This window comes from Poecilia reticulata, chromosome 23, assembly GCF_904066995.2.
Source record: "Poecilia reticulata chromosome 23, P_reticulata-male-v2, whole genome shotgun sequence".
NCBI classification, from domain to species: Eukaryota; Metazoa; Chordata; class Actinopteri; order Cyprinodontiformes; family Poeciliidae; genus Poecilia; species Poecilia reticulata.
The window spans coordinates 14,669,936-14,695,603 of NC_088852.1; the positions used below are offsets into that span (position 1 = coordinate 14,669,936).

General features: G+C 40.5%; 3 protein-coding genes across 7 annotated transcripts in view; 2 read left to right on the forward strand and 1 right to left on the reverse strand.

Annotated features, from left to right (window-relative positions):
• Nucleotides 1–134: 134 nt before the first annotated feature.
• Nucleotides 135–8,620, forward strand: dnajc2 (DnaJ (Hsp40) homolog, subfamily C, member 2). The gene is made up of 16 exons (XM_008401285.3): nt 135–354; nt 1,843–2,033; nt 3,236–3,311; nt 3,392–3,490; nt 3,573–3,795; nt 3,887–3,952; nt 4,067–4,158; nt 4,248–4,369; nt 5,338–5,487; nt 5,584–5,672; nt 5,837–5,906; nt 6,005–6,183; nt 6,396–6,496; nt 7,233–7,343; nt 8,212–8,372; nt 8,468–8,620. The coding sequence occupies exons 1-16, from the start codon at nt 300–302 to the stop codon at nt 8,534–8,536; spliced, it is 1,854 nt and encodes a 617-aa protein (XP_008399507.1). The 5' UTR covers nt 135–299; the 3' UTR covers nt 8,537–8,620.
• pmpcb (peptidase, mitochondrial processing subunit beta) overlaps nt 8,550–25,668 on the reverse strand; it is a 36,184-nt gene continuing 19,065 nt past the window's right edge. For 4 of the 5 annotated variants that reach the window (XM_081604030.1, XM_081604028.1, XM_081604027.1 and 1 more), the window contains exons 3-14: nt 13,216–13,353; nt 13,053–13,139; nt 12,844–12,973; nt 12,557–12,755; nt 12,375–12,454; nt 11,920–12,032; nt 10,682–10,825; nt 10,422–10,582; nt 10,257–10,342; nt 10,101–10,189; nt 8,944–9,019; nt 8,550–8,737 (exon numbers count right to left, since the gene is read on the reverse strand). In XM_081604030.1, coding sequence (XP_081460156.1) covers nt 8,673–8,737; nt 8,944–9,019; nt 10,101–10,189; nt 10,257–10,342; nt 10,422–10,582; nt 10,682–10,825; nt 11,920–12,032; nt 12,375–12,454; nt 12,557–12,755; nt 12,844–12,973; nt 13,053–13,064 — 1,155 coding nt within the window. In that variant the 5' untranslated portion in view covers nt 13,065–13,139; nt 13,216–13,353 and the 3' untranslated portion in view covers nt 8,550–8,672. Of the gene's footprint in view, nt 8,738–8,943; nt 9,020–10,100; nt 10,190–10,256; nt 10,343–10,421; nt 10,583–10,681; nt 10,826–11,919; nt 12,033–12,374; nt 12,455–12,556; nt 12,756–12,843; nt 12,974–13,052; nt 13,140–13,215; nt 13,354–14,488; nt 14,633–25,668 lie in introns of those variants that run through there. The other variant, XM_008401287.3, reaches the window with a different exon arrangement.
• Nucleotides 14,987–16,647, forward strand: phax (phosphorylated adaptor for RNA export). The gene is made up of 2 exons (XM_008401286.3): nt 14,987–15,143; nt 15,272–16,647. The coding sequence occupies exon 2, from the start codon at nt 15,278–15,280 to the stop codon at nt 16,511–16,513; it is 1,236 nt and encodes a 411-aa protein (XP_008399508.2). The 5' UTR covers nt 14,987–15,143; nt 15,272–15,277; the 3' UTR covers nt 16,514–16,647.

Sequence of the window (25,668 nt, forward strand, 5' to 3'; positions counted from 1 at the left end):
ACGGAAAATATATATTTATGTGTATAGCTAATAAATTTGGTTAATTTTGCATAATAGTATTAATATAGAAAAGAATTTATTAAAAATAACCAGCAGCGGAACTGACAGCGTTAGACCACTTTGCAAACACGGAGTGATTTCGTGGAGAGGCGTCGCGGCTTGTTCCCGGACTGGCAGCACCTGCACCAGGAGGCCCATGTGGAGCAGCACTGAGCGGGCCGCAGACCTCAGCACCTTAGTGGTCTCTCCTTTCAGTGTTTCGTCTCGTGAATGTGTGCTGCCGTCGCCATTGTTCCAGGATGCTGCTAGAGGCGAGGGACGACGACGAGACGACAGTGTTTAAAGCGGCTGCCGGTAAGCAGCGACACAGAGGCCACATTAAAACAGCTAGCCAAGTTCATGCTACTCCTGTTACTCATTACAACCTTACAACCTGACTTGTTTCTAAATATACCGCGGGAATTAAACTGGGCGCGTTTTAAAGCTGTAATTTTGAGACTTTTTTTCTAGTTAGCTTGTGGTTAAACCATTTTTCCCGTGTTGCATAATATTTCCCACTGGCTATCCTCTGACTGTCACGTTTGCTCTACTAATTAATAGGAGCAGTTTTCTTAATTCACTCAGGCTAGCAGATTACACTGCAAGCTAGAAAAAGGAAGAAGAAAAAAAAAATCTTGCATATTTTCCTTGTTGGCGTCTGCACTGATCTGAGCTGTTGTCTGAAACTGAAACTTACTGAAGGCAATAAAAAAATCAGGGAATGTTCAAGCCAAACCAGCAGACATCATGTTGCACCCACTACTCTCCCGTTAATTCCCGTAGTCCTGCTGAAACGCGTAGATGAAAAAATGTTTTCCCTCGAGGCACTACGGGATTGAAGCTAGGGAACATATCCAAATATTTTCCTATGAAGGTTTTTTAGTTTGCATTAAAAAAAAAAAACATCATCTCACAAAGTTTGAAAATACTAAATGTAAATGTTATTTTATTTCAAATATGATGACCTGATGCCTTCAGTTGGATATGTAAAAGTTCCTTTTACACTCATCTTATTTAATACTTGTCCAACTAACGATTTTGAAATCATAATATTGCCTCCATATTCTGTACTATATTTTCAATTCAGAATTCAAATAAACATTACAGTATAAAGGCATTACTATTAATGAATTTAGGGTGACCCTAAAACTTTTTTCAGTTGGTATTAGGCATGTCTCGGTAAAAAGATTTTGCTGGACAATAAATTGTCCCCAAAATTATTGCGATACACGATAATATTGTGAATTTGAGACCATTTTCAACTGATATAATAAAACTGATTAATGCAAGTATGCCCAATCAAGAATCAAAAAAACCAAACATTTTTAAAGAACATTTGACATTGAAACTGGAAAACACTTCAAATATTAAAAATAAACAACCAAAACAACACAAATTACGATTGATTATGAACACTCTGTAACCAAAATTGCATTTCAAAATAAATAATTATTCATCTTAGATGGGGAAAACAGGCAAACTCATTACTTCTCTAAGTGGTGGCTTTTTAACAATGTTCCATAATAACTGTTGTCCAAATGGAAATTATCGCACCCATTTTAATTTATATTCATATTACTTGTGGCAGGCGTTAGATGATTGGCTGCTTATTGTGACAGGCGTTCTTGGTATTTACACTGACGCGAAACTGCAACAGAAAAAAAAAATGCTGTAATCTTTATATTGTAAGTAATAATATCCATACAAACCAGTCCATTTTCAGCCAGTGACGGCTTTACTCTTTTTTTTTCTGTGCATTTAAAGCCAACCAGTTTTCCTCACTACTTCTGTGAAAACCCACAGCTTCTGTGCAGGTTCTGGTGGAGCCGGTGGGTCGGTGGTTTGAGGCCTACATCAGGAGGAGAAGCAGAAATGTGTCGGCCTCCTTTCAAGAACTGGAGGAAGAAGAGGAGTCCTCAGAAGAGTCGGAGGATGAGGAGTTACAGCTGGAGGAGCACCCGATGCTCCGAACACTGGATCCTAAAGACTGGAAGGTACAAGACAGGAAGTGGAGGGCGGCCGCCGCCACAGTGTTAGAGTTGAGGAAACCAGTTAGACCTTTATTTCCTCTCCAGCTTTAAAATATAAAAGTTTATTTTCCCATTTCTATAAAAAAAATTTTTTTACAATCTGTAATGCATTTACTTGATTTTATTTTATTTCGCACAACAAAAAAACAAAAAACTAAATTTTACAAAAACTTTAAAACCAAACAGCTTGTGTATGAAAGGCATCCATATTTCTTCTATTGAGAGGTTTAATGCCTGATAAGTTGTCCCTGAAATTATTGGGATAAATGATAATATCACAATAATATTGTTATAATGGATGAGTTTTTAAAAGACTCAATTTGTCAGTGTATTAGGAAGTGGCTGAAAAAGGCTTAAAAATCTAGACTAGATATTTTTGTTGTTGTCTTTGAATCATGTTCATTATTGATGATGGCATGTCATGTATTGGTTCAGAATTTCTTGAACTTAAATGACTAATGTGTCATATTTTTTATTTTTAACCTGTATATTGATACCAAGATGAATATTTTTTCATTTACACTACTAAAATGGGTCCAGCATATAATCTTTATTTCAAAAATAGTATTGATAACTTTTTATTGCCAATATTAAAGATAAGGATGCACTGATTGGTTTTTCATTAACAGACACAGAATTCTGGTCTCTGAAGTCTGGCATAATATTTTCAATTCAAAACGAAGGAATGTGTTTAACATTGTCAAATAGAGGTAGAAGACTTTAATCCAACAAAAATGAAGGAATTATCCCTATTTATGCATCAAGGCATATTTCCTTAACCTTCTTCTTTTTTATGAAAAAAGCTATCGAAGAGTTTCAAAAAGTTTGTTGTGATACATTTATTACGTAGGAGGAAAAACGTCTTATTTATCCCTCGCATTTGACCTGCCAATCACAGATCGGTGCTCATCCATGGTAAATTGTCCCATTCTAATCTGTTTGGTCTGTTTGATTGGCCCATCTCTAATTTTAGCCTGAGAACTGTCCAAATGATTCCATCTGATCAAATTAGGAAGATTTACAGAAAGAGTTGCATCATCAGCATATAAGGAAATCCTATAATCTAATTGTGTGTGTTTTACACCAGAGGAGCCTGTGTGTGTCTTTTATTTACAAGAGTGTGGGTCTGTGCGGCCGATGTGAATCCTGTTTATCTGATTTGGCAGAATCAGGATCACTACGCTGTCCTCGGTCTGCCACACTTGCGGTATAAAGCCACGCAGAAACAGATCAAAGCGGCCCGTAAGTTCTCCTCCTCTAATGCTCATTTATCTGGATACGTGTGAAGATGATGTCTGATGACCGCTGCCGTTTCTCTGCAGACAAATCAATTGTGTTGAAGCACCATCCTGACAAAAGGAAAGCGGCAGGAGAACAGATCGTTGAAGGAGACAATGACTACTTTACCTGTATAACTAAAGGTGCCCAACTCTTCCGCAAATTAAAGCCATCAGAGTCCCGATGGCGTGTCCTCATCCAGCCCTTTTCCATTTTGCGCCTTAGCTATCGAAATCCTGTCGGACCCGGTGAAGAGGAGAGCCTTTGACAGCGTGGATCCAACCTTCGACAATAGCGTGCCGTCCAAAAGCGAAGGCAAAGAGAGCTTTTTTGAGGTGTTTGCTCCTGTTTTCGAGCGAAATGCCAGATGGTCTTCCAAAAAGCATGGGCCCTCTTTAGGAACCATGGACTCGTCGTTTGAAGAAGTAGACAATTTTTACTCCTTTTGGTAGGCAGAGAAGTTTGTTTTTGTGTTGTCTTTTTTCCCCCATGAAGACTGGTGTGTGGAAAGCCTTATAAATTGTTTCTACTTTTTCCAGGTATAACTTTGACTCATGGAGGGAATTCTCTTACTTAGACGAAGAGGAAAAGGAGAAAGCTGAATGGTAAGCTGATTACAAAATCCCAACGTCTGGTTAGGTTCTAGTTGAAATTCATAAGCTGGACTTCGGAACCTGTGAAGTCCCATGTTTTAACATGACAATCGTTCCGGTCCTCAGTCGAGACGAAAGGAGATGGATCGAGAAGCAGAACCGAGCTTCCAGAGCGCAGAGGAAAAAGGAGGAGATGAACAGAATACGCACGCTAGTTGGTACAGCCTCTCCACCGCCACACATACACCGCAAACCTTGATTCACAAGCGCGAGTCGGGTCCGAATAATTGACGTCGTTTCGCTGCAGATACGGCCTACAGCTGTGACCCTAGAATAAAGAAATTCAAAGAAGAAGAAAAAGCCAGGAAAGAGGCGGAGAAGAAAGCGAAGGCTGAAGCCAAGAAGAAGGAGCAGGAGGAGAAGGAGAGAGTAAGTGAAAGCTGCTCGCTGCGGTCAGTTTCTGGATTTAGGTCAGGATGCGTCAAATCAAAGATTGAAGCAGTAAAGTGTATGCAGTTGGTTGACCACACAGCATGCAACTGATTTGTAGGAGAGTGTTTGATATGTTGCTTAGCAACAGTGGTCACTTTGAAGGGGAGCTTCTACGGCGTCTGCTGCCATAAATGTATCAGGTATCGTTAAACTCCTTCACATCCTGGTTATTGTATTAATATTAGTGCCACAGTGAATGAATAATCTCCATCACTTCTTAACATATACAGTCATATTCAATAAATTATAACATGGGTTCAGATGAGGCTCATTTCTCACAATAAAAGCATCTTTTGAAAATAAAATGTAAACATTTTCATCAGACCCACATTTCTGAATGCATTTTATTTTTGTTATTGGTCTGATGTATTATTCTAATCTTAAATGTCATGTTTTCATTTAGCTGTTAGCAACAAATCATTAACATAAAGCTTTAAAACATCAGTTTGTGGAGAATGAGCATGTATAATGTTTAACTTGGGAGCTTAGTTGTACTCTTGGTCACTTTTAGCCTCTTTCACTGAGGCCGTCAGGAGTAAAAATAAATAAATCACCTGTGTCCAGCTGTTTTCCACAGCTGGACACACCGTGAGTCCTAAAAAGTCCAAATTCACATTTATCTGCACAAAAACCGTTTATGTGCAAACCGTTGGTGTTTCACATCAAGACGTTCATTTGGCAGAGATTTTTTATTTTTCAAGCCGGTTGGACTCGAATGCAACACGGTGCATTTTTTGAATGAGGTTATTTAATAACTGAGAATCGAATCAGTAAGTGATGGCGATTACAAAATCTGTATTGCTAAATTCTGATCAATCCCCTTCCTTATTTTTAGGTCTCAAACTTTTTACACATTCAGTTTAAAAAAGAAAAAAAGAAAATGCAATAAAGTGAATTTGTTCCAGGTTCGGCAGGCGGAGCTGGAGGCGGCTCGTCTGGCGAAGGAGAAGGAGGAAGAGGAGGCCCGACAAGCCGCCCTGCAGGCCAAGAAGGAGAAGGACATCCAGAAGAAAGCCATCAAGAAGGAGAGGCAGAAACTCAGGACCACATGCAAGGTGAGCCAAGGAGCATGATGGGAGTTTTTTTTTTTTTTTGACTTAATGAAACCATGGAATTATTTTTTTAACAGTTCATGTTTTCTCCTCCTACAGAACTGGAATTACTTTGCTGACAGTGAAGCCGACAGCGTGAAAATGCTGGAGGAGGTGGAGAAGCTCTGTGACCGTCTGGAGCTGACGAGGTTCAGTGAACTACCACACAGCTGCAGCTGTTCACATTTCATTTCTACTCGATTGACCATTCAGATAAAATGTGGACAGAAAAGATTTTTTTTTTTTCCTCTTCCTAAAAGTACAAATAGGTCAATGTGTCCCAAACTGGAGTTTCATGATGTTTTTGTTTCAGTCTGCAGAGTCTGAATGAGATCCTGGCCTCCGCTTCAAAGGAGGACAGCAAGGCAGCAGTGGAGAAGCAGGTAAAAACGTCTTAGCTGTGTCTGAAGAGCTCAATAGATTCCACCTAATTCAACTATTTGACACATTTCTTTTTGTGTGTGTGTGTGTGTTCTTTAAGGTAGAGGAAGTGAACACCCAACTGCAGAAGGAGAAGGATGCTGAGGTTCAGGCCCGGCAGGCGGCCCGGAGCGCTGAGCAGGCCAGCGGGGGGGGCGGCGGAGGGAAGGGCTGGAACGAGGACGACCTCCAGCTGCTCATCAAAGCGGTCAACCTGTTCCCTGCTGGAACCAACGCCAGGTAGGCCGGGCAGAAAAAGCTCAAACGGCGCCCTGCAAAATGAGGTCCAACCTCAGGCGGTGTGTGTTGCTGGGTTTTTGTAACTGATGCTGCTCCAAGTTGTGGTTTTACTCTGAAGAAATTTGAAACTGGTGTTTCTGTTTGGAAGAGGTGCTGTGAGCTTATCACTCTCACTTTGCTTGTGTTTTAATATTTACTGTTTTGTCTTCCAGGTGGGAAGTTATTGCTAACTACATGAACCTGCACTCCACCAGCGGGATGAAGAGGACAGCCAAAGACGTCATTAACAAAGCCAAGAATCTTCAGAAGCTCGGTAAGATTTAGACATGAGGAGGAGCAAAACGAAGGTCATGTTACTCTGTCATCTCAATAGAAACAAAATAATAATTAATAATAAACAAATAATTAATAATATATATTTTTTGAAGTTTTCTGTTTCTGAGCCATTTTTTAAAAATGCTGACGCGGTCATTTTTTTTAGTTGGGAGCTCATGAAACATTATGAATTTTAATACGAGGCTCTTAAGCAGACGTTAATATTATGGGAAATCATTTGCATTTTAGTTTCCCAATTCTAGGTGTGGAAAAATGACCACGCAGACAAAAACCTATTCTTCTTAAATATGAAATAATGAAAAGCTGTTTAAATACATTTTAAATTTATATGATAGCATCAGTTTTGTGCAACTCATTTAGTGGTTTGATTTTCTAAATTGACAATTTTACATCTTTTTTTTAATTTCAGATTCTAAAGCTGGAGGTATATTTAGATGAATAACAGTCATTGATGGCAAATTGTGATAAAATCTAAATATATTTGGTAATCAAGTCTGTGTTTTATTATTGTAGAATTCAGCTTATTTAAGTCTGGGTGCCACAAAATAGCGAAATAGCCCTTTAGCGCATCGCCCAATCAGAAACCAGCTTCATTGTTTAAGATTTATTGGGGAAAGGATAAAACCTGAGTAGGTGAACATTGGGCAATGTCATTAAAAACTAATAAAACAATTGATCAGAGTATAAAAAGGTGATGCTGTGATCCTCCTCAGATCCACTACAGAAAGATGAGATCAACAGAAAGGCCTATGAGAAGTTCAAGAAGGAGCACACATCGGTGCCGCCCTCCATAGACAACGCCTTGCCCTCAGAGAGGTTCGATGGTAAGTGGATTTCACCGTAGAACAAAGAGCCATCATTGTGTAGATCCACAGCATTATTGATTGGCAACGTTTATTTATTTTTTTTAAAGAAAATGGGTGGATGGATCGTTTGTGCTATTAGTCGCTATTCAAGTTTTGCTAATGCTCAGCAACTTGCTTGTAAAAATGCTTTTCCTCAGTGTCTGAGCTGCAGAATAGAGCAACGACTCTTTGAGCATAGCATACTGAGTATACTTGTAATATACTGAGTATAGCAAAGTATACTATACCATGAGTATGCTATACTCATGGTATAGTATACCATGCTCATGGTATACTATCAGTATACTCGGTATGCTAAGAGTCTTTTTTGCCAATTTTTTACATCGTACTAGACATTTTTGCCCATTTTATTTTTATACATACTTTTACCCATTTTGAATGTCATGACACATATATATACAACAATGAACTTAAATGAGACATAGCATATAGAAATGCCATGCTGTGTCAAATGAATTTGAGACTAATTTTGCATCAAAATTGAAGTCAGAAGAGACATATTGCATATGGTATATCAAAAAGGGCTCAAATGAAACATATAGTGTAGAGAGATTTGTTTAGAAAATTAAATTGAAGGAAAATGATGAAAGTTTGATGGATTTTGGTACCTAGGTTCTTGCACTCAGTCTTTTGTCATTACATTTTTGCTTGTTTTCTTGGTCTGTTAAGCTATTTCTAGTTTTTAGAAAGAAAAAAGCCAAGATACAGTATTGAGATTTAAAATGCAGACATTTCAGTCTACATACGCACAACCTTTAACATACTCTGTAATTTAAGTCAAATACCACAGCAGTCATCACAAACTAGTTGATTTGTGATGTTTCAGCCACGGGAAGTGAAGGGAACGCTGCCCCCTGGACCACAGAGGAGCAGAAACTTCTAGAACAAGCTCTGAAGACCTACCCTGTGAGCACTCCTGAGCGCTGGGAGAAGATTGCTGGTGCTGTTCCTGAACGAAGCAAGAAGGACTGTATGAAGAGGTACAAGGTATGGTCATCCAAACCGGTGGTATTCACCGTCCTCATCATTGAATGAGAGTCTTAAAATGTATTGCTAACCAAATATTTCCGTTTGTCTGACAGGAGCTGGTGGAGATGGTCAAAGCCAAGAAAGCTGCTCAGGAACAAGTGGCAGCCAAGAATAAAAAATGACACCAACCACAAATGAGGATAGAATCTGTGTTATTTTAATGTTATTGTGTTATTCTTTATTTTATAATAAAAACAAAAACTAGACCCAAGACTTAAATATGTTTGTGTGCAGTTGACGGTTCCTCAGCAGTGCTGCTCAGCTTCTCATCCAGAACATCCCACTGCGGATCTGGTTGTAGTCTGGTAGCTGTTCTATTGGACCTGCAACAAGAAAAAAAATACATTACTAGATGTTTGTAGTTTAAGCAGAAAGACTTGATACATTTTGTATAATCACTAAAGTATATCACTTTAAATATTTACACCTTATGCTTGTAACCTCACCAAAACTGTACAGACTGAGCATTTTTGTCAGTGTTATTTTTAGTTTTTCCACTTGGAATGAAAATTTTAAAAGTGCAACATACCAACAGCTGCGATGGCAGGAGCCCTGTTGTAGATGTATTTGGTGCAGACCTCCTTAATGGTGTTGGCATCAATGGCCTGTGACAAAAAGATAACATGCAATATTATCAGATATTTAATCATTTTAACAATTTTTGCCAAACTGGCTACTGTCGTCCCAACAAATACTTCAATGTAAGTCAATGAGGACACTGCTGTTCTAAATGACAGTAAGGGGTTAAAACATTGATTGTAGCCAAGGAAACTGGGTCTTTTACATTTTCTCAGTTGCTTTATTTTTGTATTCATGTAACAAGTAGCATGGCAGCAACGCTATACAGGTTGATATTTTCCATTTTCTGGCTAACAGACTGGTCAGGAAAAATGGACATTATCCACTGGCAGGAAGTCTTGTGGATAGCCTTGGTATTGTCACAAGATATGGACCAATTGGTTGAAAATGATAGGGATTTAAATAATCACTTGTTACCAAGATTTGAGTAGTATAAAGCCACTGGTACCACATCTGGTACCACTTCTAGAAGACCAAGACTAGCAAAGTACAGTATTTTCCAGACCATAAGGCGCACCGGATTATAAGGCGATTTTTGAGGAAAATTTAAGGCTTTTAGGAACGCCTTATAGTCCAGAAAATACGGTAAGTCAATCACCAAAACTGGACAGTTGTTTCTCAACTGTTCAGGCTGGAGGTGTGGGGGATATACTTTATAATCTCAAATGGGCCCTAACGAGCAGCATGTAAACACCACTCTTAAATATTGTCTGACTATGTCCATCACTTTATCACTACAGTATAGCAATCTTCTGGTGGCTACTTCTAACAAAAATGTTCCATGTTTAAGTATGTTAAGCATGGAATGAACCATAGACTACTGTGCCAATCCACCATTGAGATGTAGAGCAAGAGATTCACATCATGAATATTCAACTGACAAATCAGTAGTGACTAATGCCATCAGGTCACTGTGGACCAAACACTGAATGTTTCAGATATCGTCTAGTTTACGCAACAAACGACTAAGACGTCCAACAATAGAGAGATGTATATAAAGCGGTCAATGAATCTGGGTGAATGTTTATCTCCATAAAGGACTCTACAGGCAGCTACATCAACTGGCTGCCTGAAGGTTCATCGTCTAACTTCCAGAGTGTAACTCACGTCAATCCGGGCCTCCAGTTCATGCAGAGGTATCCGCCGGCTGTAGCACAGCATCTGTCTGCCAATGTCCTCGCAGATTGGGGTGGATCCTGTGGGGAACCGATCAGAGTTACCTCAAGCGACATGTCGGCGCGGTCCTCCATCAGGCCAACCTACCGTCGAGATGCAGGAGCATGTTGGTCTTGAGCAGATTCTTGGCCCGAGCCACCTCGCTTTCTGTCACGCTCGTACAGAGAGACATCCTGTCGAGGAGCAACCGTCGGCGTTACGTTTCTGACGTCAACTTGTCCCTTTCGTTCTAGTCTGCGTTTGCGTGCTCACCATTCCATCTGAGTGAAGTGCATCATGTCGCTGATGGTGCCCGGCTCACACACCATGTAGAGTCCCCACAGGCCCGTGTCCGTGTAGCAGGTGTTGAAGGACTGGAAGCTGTGGCACAGGTTTCCCTGACAGGCCATCTGGGCCAGCTTACTGGACAGATTCTGAGGACAGAACCCGACTTCAACCATCAGCCTCACCTGGTCCCTCATGCATTTTTACTGTTTGGAAACAGAACATTTGAAATCTTCCTTGATACTCACCACACCGCCACCAAACGAGCGGTCCCAGTTTCCAATCAGGGTGTTGGCCACCATCAGAGGGATGGTGTCCGGGTGAGACCACCCGACTGCTTCCACAGCGATGGCGATGTGAGCCAGGGGCATTTTATCGTCGCGCACGCGGATCTGGAACAGAAGCAGACCGACCGGCGGTTTCTCTACAGGGTTCCAACACGACATCGAAAAGCAAAAAGAAAAATTGGATTTTAAGCTCTCAGACTTTATGTCTTCTTCCAGAATCTTAAAGCTTAAACTGTAAGATTTTGAAGGAAAAAAGGCTTTTTACACTGATAATATCCAGATTACCTTCATTTTTGCCACAACAAGATCTGGGTTTTTGTCCAACTTTGTGATTTTGAGTTATAAACTGGACTGAAGATTCTTGAACTACATTCATTCCAAATGCCATGAAATTGGAATTCAGATTTTTTAATTTTTTCCCTTTTGGAATTTTGTTACCTGAAGATTCCTATCACTGATTTGTCCGACCTTGGTTAACCCATCAGCCAAAAAGAAGTGTAATAGCCCACACTGCTAAATCTAGTGTCTGGTCCGAGTTATTCCGAGATTTATGGAGGATAAACAGATGTTTTCTATTCCTATTCATCTACAATGTTAAAAAAAAGAAGAAAAAAAATGGAAACTTTGTAATTTTTTAATGGGAAGACCGTCAGAACCCGGTCTCCTGGTGTTTCTCTTAAAGAGTAACACAGCACTGCCTCTCCCCCACTTGTTGCTTCACACTCCTGTTCAGAAAACTGAAAAAACTCTTATCCTTTGCTTACAAGAAAGACAAAATCAACTGTTTTAAAATCTCTGAAGTTGTGAACGACAGACTGCTTCACCTTGGAGACCAAAGGAGAACCAGCCATTATGTTCATTAAGGCAGCTTAGTTTTAAAAGTACGACTGGAAATGTGCAAACACCAACAAAAACTGCCTCTTCCGTCTGAGGTAAAAGCTCAGACTTGGGCATATTGACAGTCGTTTCCACAATCCTTCATTTCTTTGTTGAATTTAATTGAAAGTGTCCAGCTTGAAATATTGTAAACCATTTTAAATGCAACAAAAGGGCCAGCAGAGAGCCAAAATTACTGGTTTTATTCATATTTTAACTGTACTTAGTATTAGAAAGCTTTGAAACTCCAGATGATGCTGTCTGTTTTCACAACCTCAATATTTCAACAGAAAAAAAAATAAAAATTGAAGACAGCTTCCTACCTCACTTCCTGTGAAGTGGCACAGAGGAAGAGCGGGGGCTCCGCCTTGATCCCGACTGGGAAGTCTTCCGAAGTGAAACTTGGCCAAACTGTGGAGTTCCTGGTGGCAAACACCTGATCAGGAGGAAAGGTAGAAATCTGGGTCAGAGGGGTCTCTGGAAAGAACCAACAAACATTCTCATCTTCTGGAACCTGATCCTCTGTCACCACATGTCAGGAGTAAAAGGAAAGATTTAAATGAGCCCTGATGGGTCAAACCCAAAGTTTGTTGATGGGTTACATTTTAAAACGTGTATGGTAGAGCATGAAACCTTACTGCATGTCTTTGACAAGAAATTAAGACTAGTTCAACTAATTCTTGATGATTAAACTCATTGAAATTAGAAAATAAATATCCCTAAAGGCCCAGTGGTGTTGCTGCATTCATGGACATGAGAAAGTGTCGGTGAATCAGACCTCCAGCAGCCGCCAATACGATCCTGGGTCCTTTGTAGTGTGTAGTGATGTACTCCACCAGGTCTCCTCTGTTGATCGTCCTGGATACCAAACACACACACACACGCACACACACACAAAACGATCACTAGAAGAACTAAATCAGAGTTAGAGTCAGCTACCTGGACTGAAGGTAGTCTTACTTGATGTTCTCAGTGGGGCCCAGGATGGTCCTGCCCAGTGCCGTGGACTGGTACGCTGTGGCGTGCAGGTAGTCAAAAACCACTTCCTGCAGGTTGGTCTCCACTTCCTGCATCTCCCTCAGGATCACGCCTCGCTCCCTCTCGATCTCCGCCTCGCCCAGCATGCTGTTCTGGATGATGTCGGCCAGGATCTCGACAGCTGGGGCAAAAAGAAAACAGACGCCGGCTCAAGAACGGTCGGCTCGGTCCGGCAAACCTTTCGATCGACTGGCTTTCCTGTTCCGCACCTCGCGGCAGATCCTTTGAGAAAGCTTTGGCGTAGTAGACCGTCTGCTCGCGGGATGTGTAGGCGTTCAGGTGAGCGCCCATGTTCTCAATCTCCAACTCCAGGTCCAGCTGGGAGCGCTTCCTGGTGCCCTGAGGGACAGTTGGACTAGCCGATCAACTCGCTTGTTTTCCAGGGAGGTCGAGGTAGAAAAATGTCGCGCTCTCTCACCTTAAATGCCATATGCTCCAGAAAGTGTGCTGTGCCGTTATTCCTCTGGTTCTCATAGCGACTGCCGGCATCTATCCATAAGCCCACCTGGAAGGAGGAGTTTATGAATGTTCCTGTCCACTTGGAAATGTTTGGGACTTTAGGCGGAGAACCTTTGACTCACAGTGCAGGTTGTAAGTCCAGAGTCCTCTGAAGCCACCCGGAGACCGTTCTCTAAACTGGTCACTTTGGTTTCAGGGACATTTAGCGCCACCTGCTGAGCGGCCGGAGTAGCCAACAGTCGCCTGGGTCTAACGGGAAGCTGACGGGGACAGAAGTGACTTAGAAATTATTTAGGCAAATCCCTTGCAGATATTTATCAATATTCATACAAACTGCAAGCATGAGTTTTATTTAATAATTTATAATTAGGTTTTTCTTAAGAAATTATTCCAACCAAATTGTTAGTTTTGGGTATTTTATTTTGTAGTAATTATTTATCTTGCCCTTACAACTTTCTTAAATTGTAAAACTCAATTCTTTTAAAATCTTTTAACTTCCTATTTTGGGGCATTTACTTTATTTCCTACTTTAACTGATTAGCTTCCCTATTCCTGTTGGGGAAAAAAGAGCATCCACACAGCATAATGTCGCCACTACCATGTTTCACCATGGACAGTGTTAGTTTTCTGTCAGACACATGACTTTGCATGCCAGTCAAAAAGTTTGATTTTGGTCTCATCTGATCACAGCAGGTTAAATAAATTAATTTATGACTGCAAAAATTTTAAAAGAAATTTAAACAGGCACTGTATCAGCTAGCTATGATGTCTACCTAAAATGTTTGAGGCCACTTAGCAATTCAAGATAAGATAAAACCTGAGTATATTTAAAATAATTTGTTCTCACTGATAAATTAAGCAAAGGTCGATATGAAAAAGCTTTACTTTTTAGGGGGAAATTTTGATAACTTCTATAATAAACTGTAAACCGTTACAAAACCCCCAAAATCCCACAGTCTAAAACCCTTAGTCTCTAGATAAGCAACTAGAAATTGCAAGCATTCACAGATAAAGATTAATTTGACTAAACTCTTAAAGTAAGAAGAAAAAGTATAAACATGGGATGTAGGGGTTAGGGGGTCATGGATGCTTTTTGACTTGGGGCCCCAAAATTACTAAGCCCCGCCTCTGTAAACGGCAAGTCATTATGATGATGATGCTTCATTTAAACAACTTATGTACGTTTTTAATCACTCAGCACTATAATCGACAGCCATTGGCCACAGCTTTGGTTTATTAATTATACCAAACCGAGGAAGCAGACGGACATATTCCTAATTAATAACAAAAAGATCCTGTGACGCCTTGCCGTAAGGTTTTACTCCGTTATTCTGCGTATAGTTGATTACAAGACCAACAACAATGTAGAAACGCAGGAAAGAGACTAATACTTACCCCGTTAGGATAACGCGTCTTCACTAAATGTCTTTGAAGAAGATATCTCCCAGCTGACGTGAGGCGATGTAAGGACGCCGCCATATTGTTTATTTGTAGCACTGCGCAAGCGTGGGGCCAACGCAACATCCATCAAGTTTTACATAATAAAACTGTACAAATGTCTACAGTATGCACTTTTTTTTTTTAAATTACATAAACTGTGATGTTGCCCTCTTTCCTAAACAATGTTAAAATTGTGTTTAAAAAGTGAGTAGCATGATATGTAGTTTAGACAGTCACGAAGATGCAAACAATACCCACATTATGCAGTGCATCTATGGGTCAAACAGTTTTAGAACCTGTGGAACCCCGTGGTTCATAGAATCTTTGTATTATTTTTGTTTTATGTTCTTTCAGATGGAAGCGTTTATCTTATTTACAACTCTCAGCAAACAAATACATCTAGTAATAATAGTTAACATTTATTTTGAAAGGGCTAGAGCTGGGAAGCGGAAGTCCGAGGTTAGCCTAGCGCGAATTTCTTGCATTGTAAGGCGGTGCTGCGCTCCAAGTCCATATAGTTGGAGAAACCAAAGTCCTTTCTTATGCAGCGTCCAGCTAGCTACAGCCAGATATTTCAAGGTATCCGGGTGACACTTTAGGTTTGTTTTTGGTGAGTTTAACTTTAATTTCAGCTGTGTTGTTAGCAGCTAACTGTGTTGGGATTAGCTTGAACCGCTGTCAGGTGGTCTGAACTTTGGTGCGATACTGAAGACTGTCTGTCTTTGCACTGGCTTTCAGGAAAACATGGCGGAGCTGATGGACGGTGACCTGGAAGACGGAGAAATTTCCGGCTCGGACTCTGAGATGGGTGGCGCTGCGGCTGAACAAGCGCGAGCTCGGGGGCTTTCGGCGTTCAGCGGGGACTCCTTCCAGCACATACCCGCTACTGTTAACCAGCCTCCCGCCGCCGCCTACCGGAGCTCCGCCAAGACGGCGGAGTCTAGCGACAGTGACGCGGACTCGTCAGACGAGGAGGCCGCTGTGTGGCGTCGAAAGCGGCTAAAGGTGTCAAACGCCCCGCCGCCGGCCGCCTGTCCCGCGCGGTTCGGTCCGCCCCCCGTGTCCGCCTGCGGAGCACCTGGAAGCCGCAAGGTGAACAACATCTGGGGCTCCGTGGTGCAAGAGCAGTGCCAGGATGCCATAACCGCGGAGCTGGGTGTGTTTGGCATGGAGGGCGTCAGCATGGCCAGCAGAAGTGTTGAGACTTATAACTTCGTCTTGGCTCGGAAGATGATGGAGAAGGAGAGGGAGATGGAGAGGCAAACTAGGGAGGAAGGAGAGGTGAGCATGCTGGATGCTGATCTGGAGGATTACATGAAAGGCCGAGGGTCAGAGGACAGAGCTGGGGGTGATGCTAAGAGAAAGCGGCCTGCCAAAGACAGAATAGGACCTAAAGCTGAGATGGACATCAAGGGCCGGTATGAGATCACAGAGGACGACCCAGACGATAAGGTGGTGGAGGAGATCGCGTACAGACTGCAGGAGCCGAAGAAAGAACTGATCGAGCGTGTGGTCCAGGTCGTTGGAAAGAAAAAAGCCATAGAACTGCTGGGAGAGACTGCCAAGCTGGAGGAAAACGGTGGCATGTACACTATGGACGGGAGCAGGCGGCGAACCCCTGGCGGAGTGTTCCTCAACCTGCTGAAGAACATGCCCAGCATCAGCAAGACCCAGATCAAAAAGGTCTTCCTGGAGGAGTACCAGAGGGACTGCAAGAGCAAGAAGGCGGCGCAGAAGAGAAGGCGGCACGTGCTGGCCAAGAAGATGAAGCAGGCCATCGGCACGCTGAACCTGCAGGAGCATGACGATGTCTCCAGGGAGACGTTCGCCAGCGATACCAACGAGGCCTTGGAGTCACTGGAGGAGCCTGCGGAGGGAGAGGCGGAGGGGGAGGAAGAGGAAGAGGCAAAGGAGGAAGCTGCTGCTGGGACTGAGGAGACACCTGTGGTCTACAACTCTGCAGACCTGGAGGTCTTCTGAGGGGGATTCCAGCAAGAACAAAAGTAACTATTGACTACAGTGAAAATGGCACACTGAAAGCACTGCATTTTGGAGAACGTCATACTCTCTGACTGGTCTGTTTTTTGTTTGTAATAAAAGAATCTGTGCTGAAAGTTTTTTTGTTTTTTGGGGTGGGGGGCTTGTTCTAGCTTGATATGATCATTGGCTTTAAATAAGTTTTGACTGAACCTTTGGATGTTTTCTCCAGCTACAGTGACCTTTATTATTGCATCTGGGTTTGGGTTCTGATCTATTAAACTCATTATGATTCAGTAATATTTAACACAACCAATGATGGCCTCTCTCAGCGCTGCCGCAGTTAGAAAAAAAAAACAAAAAAACAGCCGTAACTTTGCATCAACAATGCAGCATCTCTGGAATTGTGTTCAGGTATGGCGCAAACCCCAGGACAAGTATGAACTAGTTATTGCAGTCCTGACAAAAGTCCACTAGATGGCAGACATGCTACTTAACGTCTCCTTGAACGTTTTTACATTTTATCATGCTACAACCACAACCTTGCATTTTAATAAATCTTTGCAATTAACAGTACATACAGACAAGAGCAGAAAAAAATTATACTTTTTATTTACAAATACAATTCATTTTTAAGAGCAACGAAAATTTTATAGTCCAGTTTATTCTGCTTTCCATAAATAATCCCCTAAGATTTCACATCATTAGCAAATAAAAGTCCATCCGTTTGTGATTTATACTCATAAATCCAGCCGTTCTGTTAAGAGCTCCAAATTTTGTTAGAGAACATTAGAAAAGAGAGAATGGGAAATAACCAGCACTCCAAAAATATATACAAAGTATAATGTGTGGGGGGGAAATAACCCTAATTTTTCCCCCTTTTTTGCACAGGAGTTGTGTACACTACTTTCCTCTAAAAGACAAAGTTTTGTGGAGATGCTGCCCATGACATACACTATACTTACTACTTTACTAGCAAATTATGTCATTGGCTCAAAAACTTTGTATTATTTGGCAGTTTACATCATTACCTTTAGATTTAAAATTGATAAATTCATAACATTGTTGGTTGTGATTACATCAGCTGTTGCTACAGAAGCAATTCATAGATCTGAATTCCAACTTCCATAATAAATCGAAAGCAGAATTGGTTTCAAATAAAGAACCACTGATGGATATTTTCTATAAAAGCAAAATGCACGTATTAGTGCGCCTGTAATGCCCTGTTTAAGAGAAGCTGTAACATTTCAGAAAGCAATTTCTGCTTCATTTAAGTTAAACATTTAAATCTCTCCTCACAAATGGCTTCAGCTAACAGCTGAATCTAAATCAAAGTAAAGTTTGCCGTGGTCTGACAGAAACCCAGAAATTGGGGGAGCGTTTAATGGCGGCGGTGGATTTGTCGCCTGAATCGCCTTGAAGAGGATCATTACGTCCGCTCATGGCTGCCACATGAAAGCCCAGAGGCACGCTTTATAATCCCGTCACTTAGCGACTGTCTTATTTGCTTGCGGATGTGCCTTCTCTGATAATCTGTTGCTACATCGCCTTGAAAAAGTATTCCTACCCCACCCGACCAACTCCTCTGAGTCAATACTTTGCCAAATCACCTTTCATTGTGCAAATACAGCTTCTCTTAACTTGGAGAGTACATGTCTGACCTTGTTGGTATATTCTCCCACCTGAGCAGTGTATCTATGTCGCTCTTAGAGTTAGCATGAGCCTCTAGATGGCTGTTTCTCTGTTTAATGATCTCTGTCAGTTTCCATGTAGGGCAATGGGTTGCAATGGATTTTATTTATGGAGTATAGAACAAGAAGCACATCAACATTGTGAATTTGTAAGGTGGGAATACTTTTTCCACGGTACAGTAAGTGGTAAAAAAAAAGAAAAAGCAGCAAGCTAATTAAGTCTACACGGAGGTAAGGAGACCCGGGTATATTACTGTCACGTCCTCTGATGTTTTGCTGCGGTTTATCCCATTTGTCGCCCTATGAGTAGAAATGAGATATTTACTTTAATCACAAAAGTGATCAAAGCCTGGATTATCAAAGAACTTGGTGCGCTGCAGGAGGTGAGTGATATTCTGCCTCATCTTATTCATGTGGATTTGTTACCCGCTGTCTCTGGTCTCAGGGTCTCTGTATCTGTCACCTGGCAACGAACTTGTTGCCTGGATACAGCACGCCATTTCTTATTTCCCTTGGATCAAACAAGACCAGAGCTGAATTGCTGGTATCTTTGGGTGATCCAGTTCATCCATGACACAGACAGATTACTCACTACTTAGCATGTCACGCACCGTAAGCTCTTTAGCGTCTTGCAATGACCAGGAAAGCAGAAGTCACGTTTTGTACCTGTCAGAGCAAATCTCAGAGACATCAGGAGGGGTTTCCGTCACTGTCCACCACAGATTTGCACTTTGACCGAAGAAAGACCAGGATCTCTTTTGATCCGTCTTTCTCTCCCCCGTAGCATGTCCTCTCAGCTACAGAATTTGGCCCAGAGAACAGCACCAAAGGTGAGTTGGATAACATCATCAGATGACTATCGAGAAGAGGCAGTGACTCAGCTCTTTCTGTGAAACAAAGGTGACCCAGTTGGGAGTGGTGAAGAGACAACAGATCACATTCATGAAGTATGTCAGCTCTGGGGAGACTCTAAGATTAATTGATGCTCTGGTTGCTAGAAAACAATCCTGGTTATTTTGTTTGCAAGGACCTTGATATCTGATTTTTCTTATGTGCAATTATTATTTCATCTATTTAGGGAATAAAAGCTACCCAAATCATGAATGAACTGGGAGAAAGGCAAAGGTTTGGTTTAATTTTAATTGACCTTATTGCCAGACCTTATTGCTCCCTTGCCTGTGGAGTCAGCGTTGAGTGTTTTCGTTGGTAGTTTGGTGTAAAGCACTTTCACCTGCCTTGTTACTGAAATGTGATATACAAATACTTGACAGGTTATCTAGACGTTGCTTTGAAGCTAAACTGACCAATTTTGAAGTAGTCCAATGTCAATTTTAATTGAACTGCATCATTATTTTCCCTCCGTGTTGCAGTTATTCTGGACAGTTCATGGTGCGAAGTCTACATACACTAATCATAGGTGTCTTTTTCATTTTTAATTGACTCGTTCTTTTCCAAAATGGAATAATTATTGATGACTGACCATGTTTAACCATTCTACTAGACAAAATTGGCTGAGTTAAGCTCAAATGTGCTGCTGGAATGCCAAACCGTGTCTAAGTTTAAATATCTAGCTATTGATTTGACACAAAGTTAATGGATTTGGAGGTAGACCTCTTTTTCATTATTCCTCTAACCTTTCCAAAACCAGTTTTCGTGGTGTGCCGGCCGGGAACCATTGTTCAGCTAAAACAAAATTTAACTTTTTGATTGCTACTCAAAACATGAGGCCAGAAGGGACATAATTTAATGTCTAGACTTAAAAGAGTGGATTTTTCTCTGTCTCTCAAGCAAGTACTAGCAGAACATAGAGCAACCGGGATAATTTGACCTCTTAATCGTGTTGTCTTTTTGTTACCTAAGAATATATTTGAGTGGGTATGAAGCCTCTGTGTCTAAATGCAGCTCCAAAGCCACCGGTTTCCTTTTTAATTCCCTCCCTTTTGATGAACTAGAAGTGGCGTCTTCCCAAGCATTCCCTTTCAGTAGCATTCCTCATGCCTCGACGTGGGTGACCTTTTTAGTTCTGGCTTACCAGCCAACTATGCCAGCAGTATTTATGCCTCTATTCTTGCAATGCACCATCCTTCCACGACACAATTACTGCCGATTATACAGCAAAGCAGGTCATTTCTGCTGTGACGTTCAGGAAACCTTAATTAGAATTTCACTGGAAGGAAACCTCATGTACTGTCATGTAATTATGAAATGTCAACTGACAATGACTGGGTTTAAATGTGGAAGCATTCTGCGAGTGACAGGTGAACACATTTCTCACTTCTTTTCTCATTTTCTCCCTGCTTGGAATAAAAGGAAAATGTACCATTTCAGAGGCACCGGTGGACTTAATAGAGCAGATTACTGACGCAAAGCAAGGCGAGAATCTCCAGTTGGAATTTTCTTTAGATCTAAAAACAACCATTGTCACCATTGTTATAAAAATGGCCCCTTTTTGGCTTGCATTGTGGACTAGTACATATGCACCAATTTTCATGTGTATATGTGAAGCTGTTCAAAGGGCCTGTGGATGCACATTTTAACTGTTTTGATATACAAAATAATTTAATTAGTTTGAACTTCTCTGGCTTTTCATGTGTCTAGTTTCTCAGACAACAGTTCATATGTTTAAAGACCAATAGTGTAAAAACTCTGGCATTTTAATAAGAGCTTCTACGGAAGCCCTGACAGTCAAGGGGATAGCTCCCTTGACTGTCAGTCTCCTTTTATCAGTCTCTGACCAAATTTAATTGTTTATCTGAAAATAACAATAACAACAAAAAGCTAGATTTAAATATTGTCAAGTTTAGTTTTTTTCTCCAGAAACGGTTTGCCTGGAGAGGAGCATAAAACATTGTGATGTGTAAAATTTGATAAATTATGTTTTTCTATAAAGTCTGACTACAAGATAAATTTAGCTCATTTCTACAGCAGAAAGGGAAAAAATGTATCTTAAGTGAGGTTTTTTCTTGCTTAAGCCCTAAATGACAAGACGTAAAAATTTTTTTTGAATTTGACATTTTTGAAAGTCTTTTTCTTCTTCTCAACCACCAGACACAGGGAAAGAAAAAAAATTATGTGCCCAAGCAAGAGAAAAAAAAAAAAAACAGGGAAAAAAGGGAAAAAAAATAAAATAAATTATTTTCCTTGTTGGATGATAATGGAAAAAAACCTTGGAAATATGGCATGACAGAATATTTGCCCCACTTGCCATTCAGGGCTGAAGTGAAAAAAAGACTTTAAAAAAAACAGATTTTTTTTTTCTTTTCCCGTGTGTGTTGAAAGATAAAAAGAAAAAACGTAAGCTTGAAAAACATCCATCCATTTTCTTACTCCCTTGTCCCTAAATGGGGTCGGGAGGTGCTGGTGCCCATCTCCAGCTAACGTTCCGAGCGAGAGGTGGGGTACACTCTGGACAGGTCACCAGTCTGTCGCTGGGCAACACAGAAATAAAAATATTCAACACTAAACTTTTAATTTCAATTGCATGCATAGAAAAGTCAGCCAAGATAGTGGAAAGCAAAGATGCAAAGTTTTCACAGTTTTGCTAGAAACATACGAGTACATTGTTGTACTCATATGTACTCGAGGCACTTGAACTTAAAGGTGCAGGACCAGTCAGGTAATAAGATTCTCTTGTCAAGCATCGAGTCAGACTGACAGATTGCTCTGGGATTGCTATTAATGGCCGAGTTTGTAGTCTTTTGCATGGAAACAATAGGCCTGCCTGCATTCAAGATGGACGAGCAATGTACTGTACTGTCCATCACTACTTTGGTTTTCATTTGGAAAGGCACATTCTCAGCAGAGTAGCACCGCACTTCATAAGGACAGATGAAAACTCCTAGAGCTCTGTGATGCCATCATCACAAAGATCTCTGAAGACTTGCTACAAATGAAAAAGTATTTGTTCCCTCACATATTTCTTCTTTTTTTGCTGTTTTGTCACAGTTAAATGTTTCAAATTAATAAAAATGATCTGTGGCTATCCCAATCAACCTGATTTGGATAGCTTTATTAGAAGATAATTACCTCCAGATCTGTGGGAATATGTGAAACAAAAATAGTCTACTGTCTTGAGACTGTAGTGTCATTTTTTTCTAGAGAGCCTTGTCCAGTTTGATAACTCTCTTCACAGCTCACTCTCCGCTAAACGTTTTGGTTAGGGCCGCCCGGTGGCGTCCTCGAACCCGGATGACAGTCTCATTAATCTGACGGATGACTTCTCCGCCCCCGTCATGCCAGGCTTCCATTATGTCGACCAGTGTGTAATCGCCCAGACTGGCGCACCATTAAGATGAATCTGGTGTGTTCCTTTAAGCGCTCTTGGCAATCCGCACAGCTCACATTTGTGGCCCGCATCGGGGAGGATATAGGTCACCGGGAACGCGTGCTGTGAGATGGCACCAAAAAGTTCAGTCCTTGGTTTCCGGTGAGGCAGAAGCTGTTAGACCTATAAACTGGAATCTTTAGTTAAAGTTATTTGTATCTTTTTAGGTTTTTGCTTTGCCAAACAGAAGCGGTTTCTAATATGTGGGCAGACACCCAGAGCGGCTTCTCCTTTAGGGCGGCGTCAGTTGCCACACCGGTAAATAGTTTTGCAGAAATCTGTGGCCAATTTCTTGCTTGAAAAATAATTATTTCACAAAAGGTAGGACTTTTTATAACAGTTGTGTAAATTAATTTGTTTCTTGAAGTGCAATAGTCAAAATTGTCTCATTTACAAAAAATTCTGTTAATTTACAAATTGTCCAGTGATAGTTGTGTCTTGATCAAAATGCAACTCATAATTATGTACATATTTGACTAATGGTACAACTGTATTTATTTTCTACAGTTTTAACTGTACAGTATACATTATGCCTACATGCCTTGTTATTTGTGCTTACTGAATTATTCTCGTTTCTCCCACATTTTTTCAAATAAAATATTCTAAGAAATTTTGAGTGCGTTTCTATGATGGTGCCTGGTAATCTAAATGAAGTCATATTGGGACTTCATATTGGGGCACCAAACAGGTTAGGACCGTCCCTGTTCCCAAATACTGATGTGATCTAAATAAAACCAACGTTTTTGTTAAAATTGTAGAAAAAGGAGATGAGAAATTAGAAAAAGGTGGGAAACCCCCCCAACTTATTAACTCCAATTAACTTTAAGAAGGTGATCACCAAAGGGAACTCTGGAAGTTATTAATAACAAAAAAGTGTATGCCTGCTTTAAAAACCGTGGTCAATTCTGAAAAAACACCTGAAGCAAAAGAAACTGCATTTATAAATGTGCGCAAAACTTTGTCAACATTGGGAAGTTGTGTTTTTCGACAGTAGCGGATACTGTAGAAAAAAACAACACGATTTTGCAACCGAGTTGTTTCCATTAAATAAGAAACACAATTAAAATCTCTCACCTGAATAAGTTTGTTGGCGTAAACATGCCAACACAACGCTCCTACCACTTCCTGTCGTATTCTTTGTGGTCCGGTTGTTGATCATGTGTGGAAAAGGTATTTCCATAGCAAACCAATTTTGATACGACAAAAAAAAAAAAAAAAAAAAAAACATAATCGTACCGCCTCAATTATTTGTAGAAAAACTGGAGTTTCAAAAAAAAAAAATAATAATTTTTTTTTATGTCAATTATACGTTCAATGAGAAGCAACTAATGTCCTAATATCAATTTTACTAGGGCAAACGTCTCAGGGCTTGTCTTCTGTGTCTCCAAATACAATTCATGGAAAATTCTAATGAAACACTCTGTGTTGTACAAGAAAGGGCCAAAAAAATCGACTTTAAAAGATCAACCAGAGGTCTGAATGTTTAAAAGAAAACAAAGGAAAAATTGAAGAATTATGCAAAAATTAAACACATTGCAGTAGCAGCTTACATTCTACAAAAAATGTAAAAAAATTTAAGAAATGTGTAAAATGTGTATATGCATGTCCAAAATTGATAATCAGACAAAACATCTAAGTTAATTATGATTTACCAATAAATGATAATTAATCTTTTTAATGATCTAAATTTAAAAAAAAACAACAACTTAGATTATTAATTCGCCAGGAAAGTAGGTAGTTTTTAGTGATTTTTGTGTTTAAAAATATCCCAGCTTTTTTCAAAGTTTGGATAACAAAGACTTTTAGTGCGCTTTTATTGATTGGGTGACTTTAATTTATGGATATCAAATAATCAAAGTATGTGGCTGCAAGGTGAAATAAAGTGGAAAATTTCAAAGGGTGTGAATAATTTCATGAGACTGGTCAAATATTAGCCGGGAATCATTTTTCATCTGAATTGCTCTAAATCTGTTTAATCGGCTCGTTAAATCACCGCCAGCAAGCCGGCGCCGTGAGATTAATCTAACTCGCATCCATCTCTGTGCAAAAGTAAAAGTCTTTCTCCATCCATGCTATAGACGCAACCCGGAGTACATAGCACAGCGCTGCGGAGTAGATGAGGGATGAAAGTGCGCCCGCCTCTTAATTAAACAGGCTTTTGAACACACTCATCCTCAATTAATCTCAGCAACTCTCTGAGGTCAGAGAAATATTGTTCTTTTCCTCAAATGAATCACTGCGGCTAAAAATAGCCTCCGGAGCAGAAACATCAGTCTGCAAGAAAGCCAGATTAGCTGCTATATTAGTCACCAGCACAGTCACACAACTGCTGCCAAGCGCTTTTGTTTTCCTCCCACGGAAAATTACTAAAAGCTCATAACGGTGGGTGGGAAAACTATATTATTACAGGGCCGCATAACACGAGCTAGAGGTTGAGAGTAAATAAGCATTTGAACAGATTTGAGTGTCTCCTGTGGCTCTGGATCGTTGCCATCGATTAAAACGTTCCTCCTCAGGGGGATTTCTACAACTGGGACTATCGTTGAGAAGCATCTGCAAGATCGAACGTCAGGATACTGAACTGTTTCCAGAAACTAGCAGCACCTGTGTGGGAGCACATCTGTACATAATGTGATGTGGAGAACATCTTGATCAACTAGAGAAGGAACAAGTCTGGATGTTCAATTCCGATTTTTTTTTTTCTTCTGAAGTCCGATTTTTTTACATTTATTTTTTGCATTGTAATTTACACTACCGTATTTTCCCAACTATAAGGCACTTCAATTTGATCAAAAACAGTGCACCCTAACCCTAATTGCAATGGAAAAATTTTTTCCGCATCGCACAAGTCACATGATCAACAACCAGATGTTACTACTGGTGGAAACAGTGAAGAAGAGGCTGATGGCTCGGCGTGTTTCTTAATGACTTATCGCGTGAACGAGCTTACTCACGTGATTTTAATTTAATTTCTTTTTTTTAACGGAGACACCGCAATTGCGAAATTGCGTTCTCAACTCTAGGGGAATATATAAAAACAAAAGCTTGCACACATTTATAATTGAAATGCAGCTACAGACAGAATTTTCAGCCATTGTTTACGTCCTGATTTACTGCGTACGATTTTTCTGGTGCAGAATTAC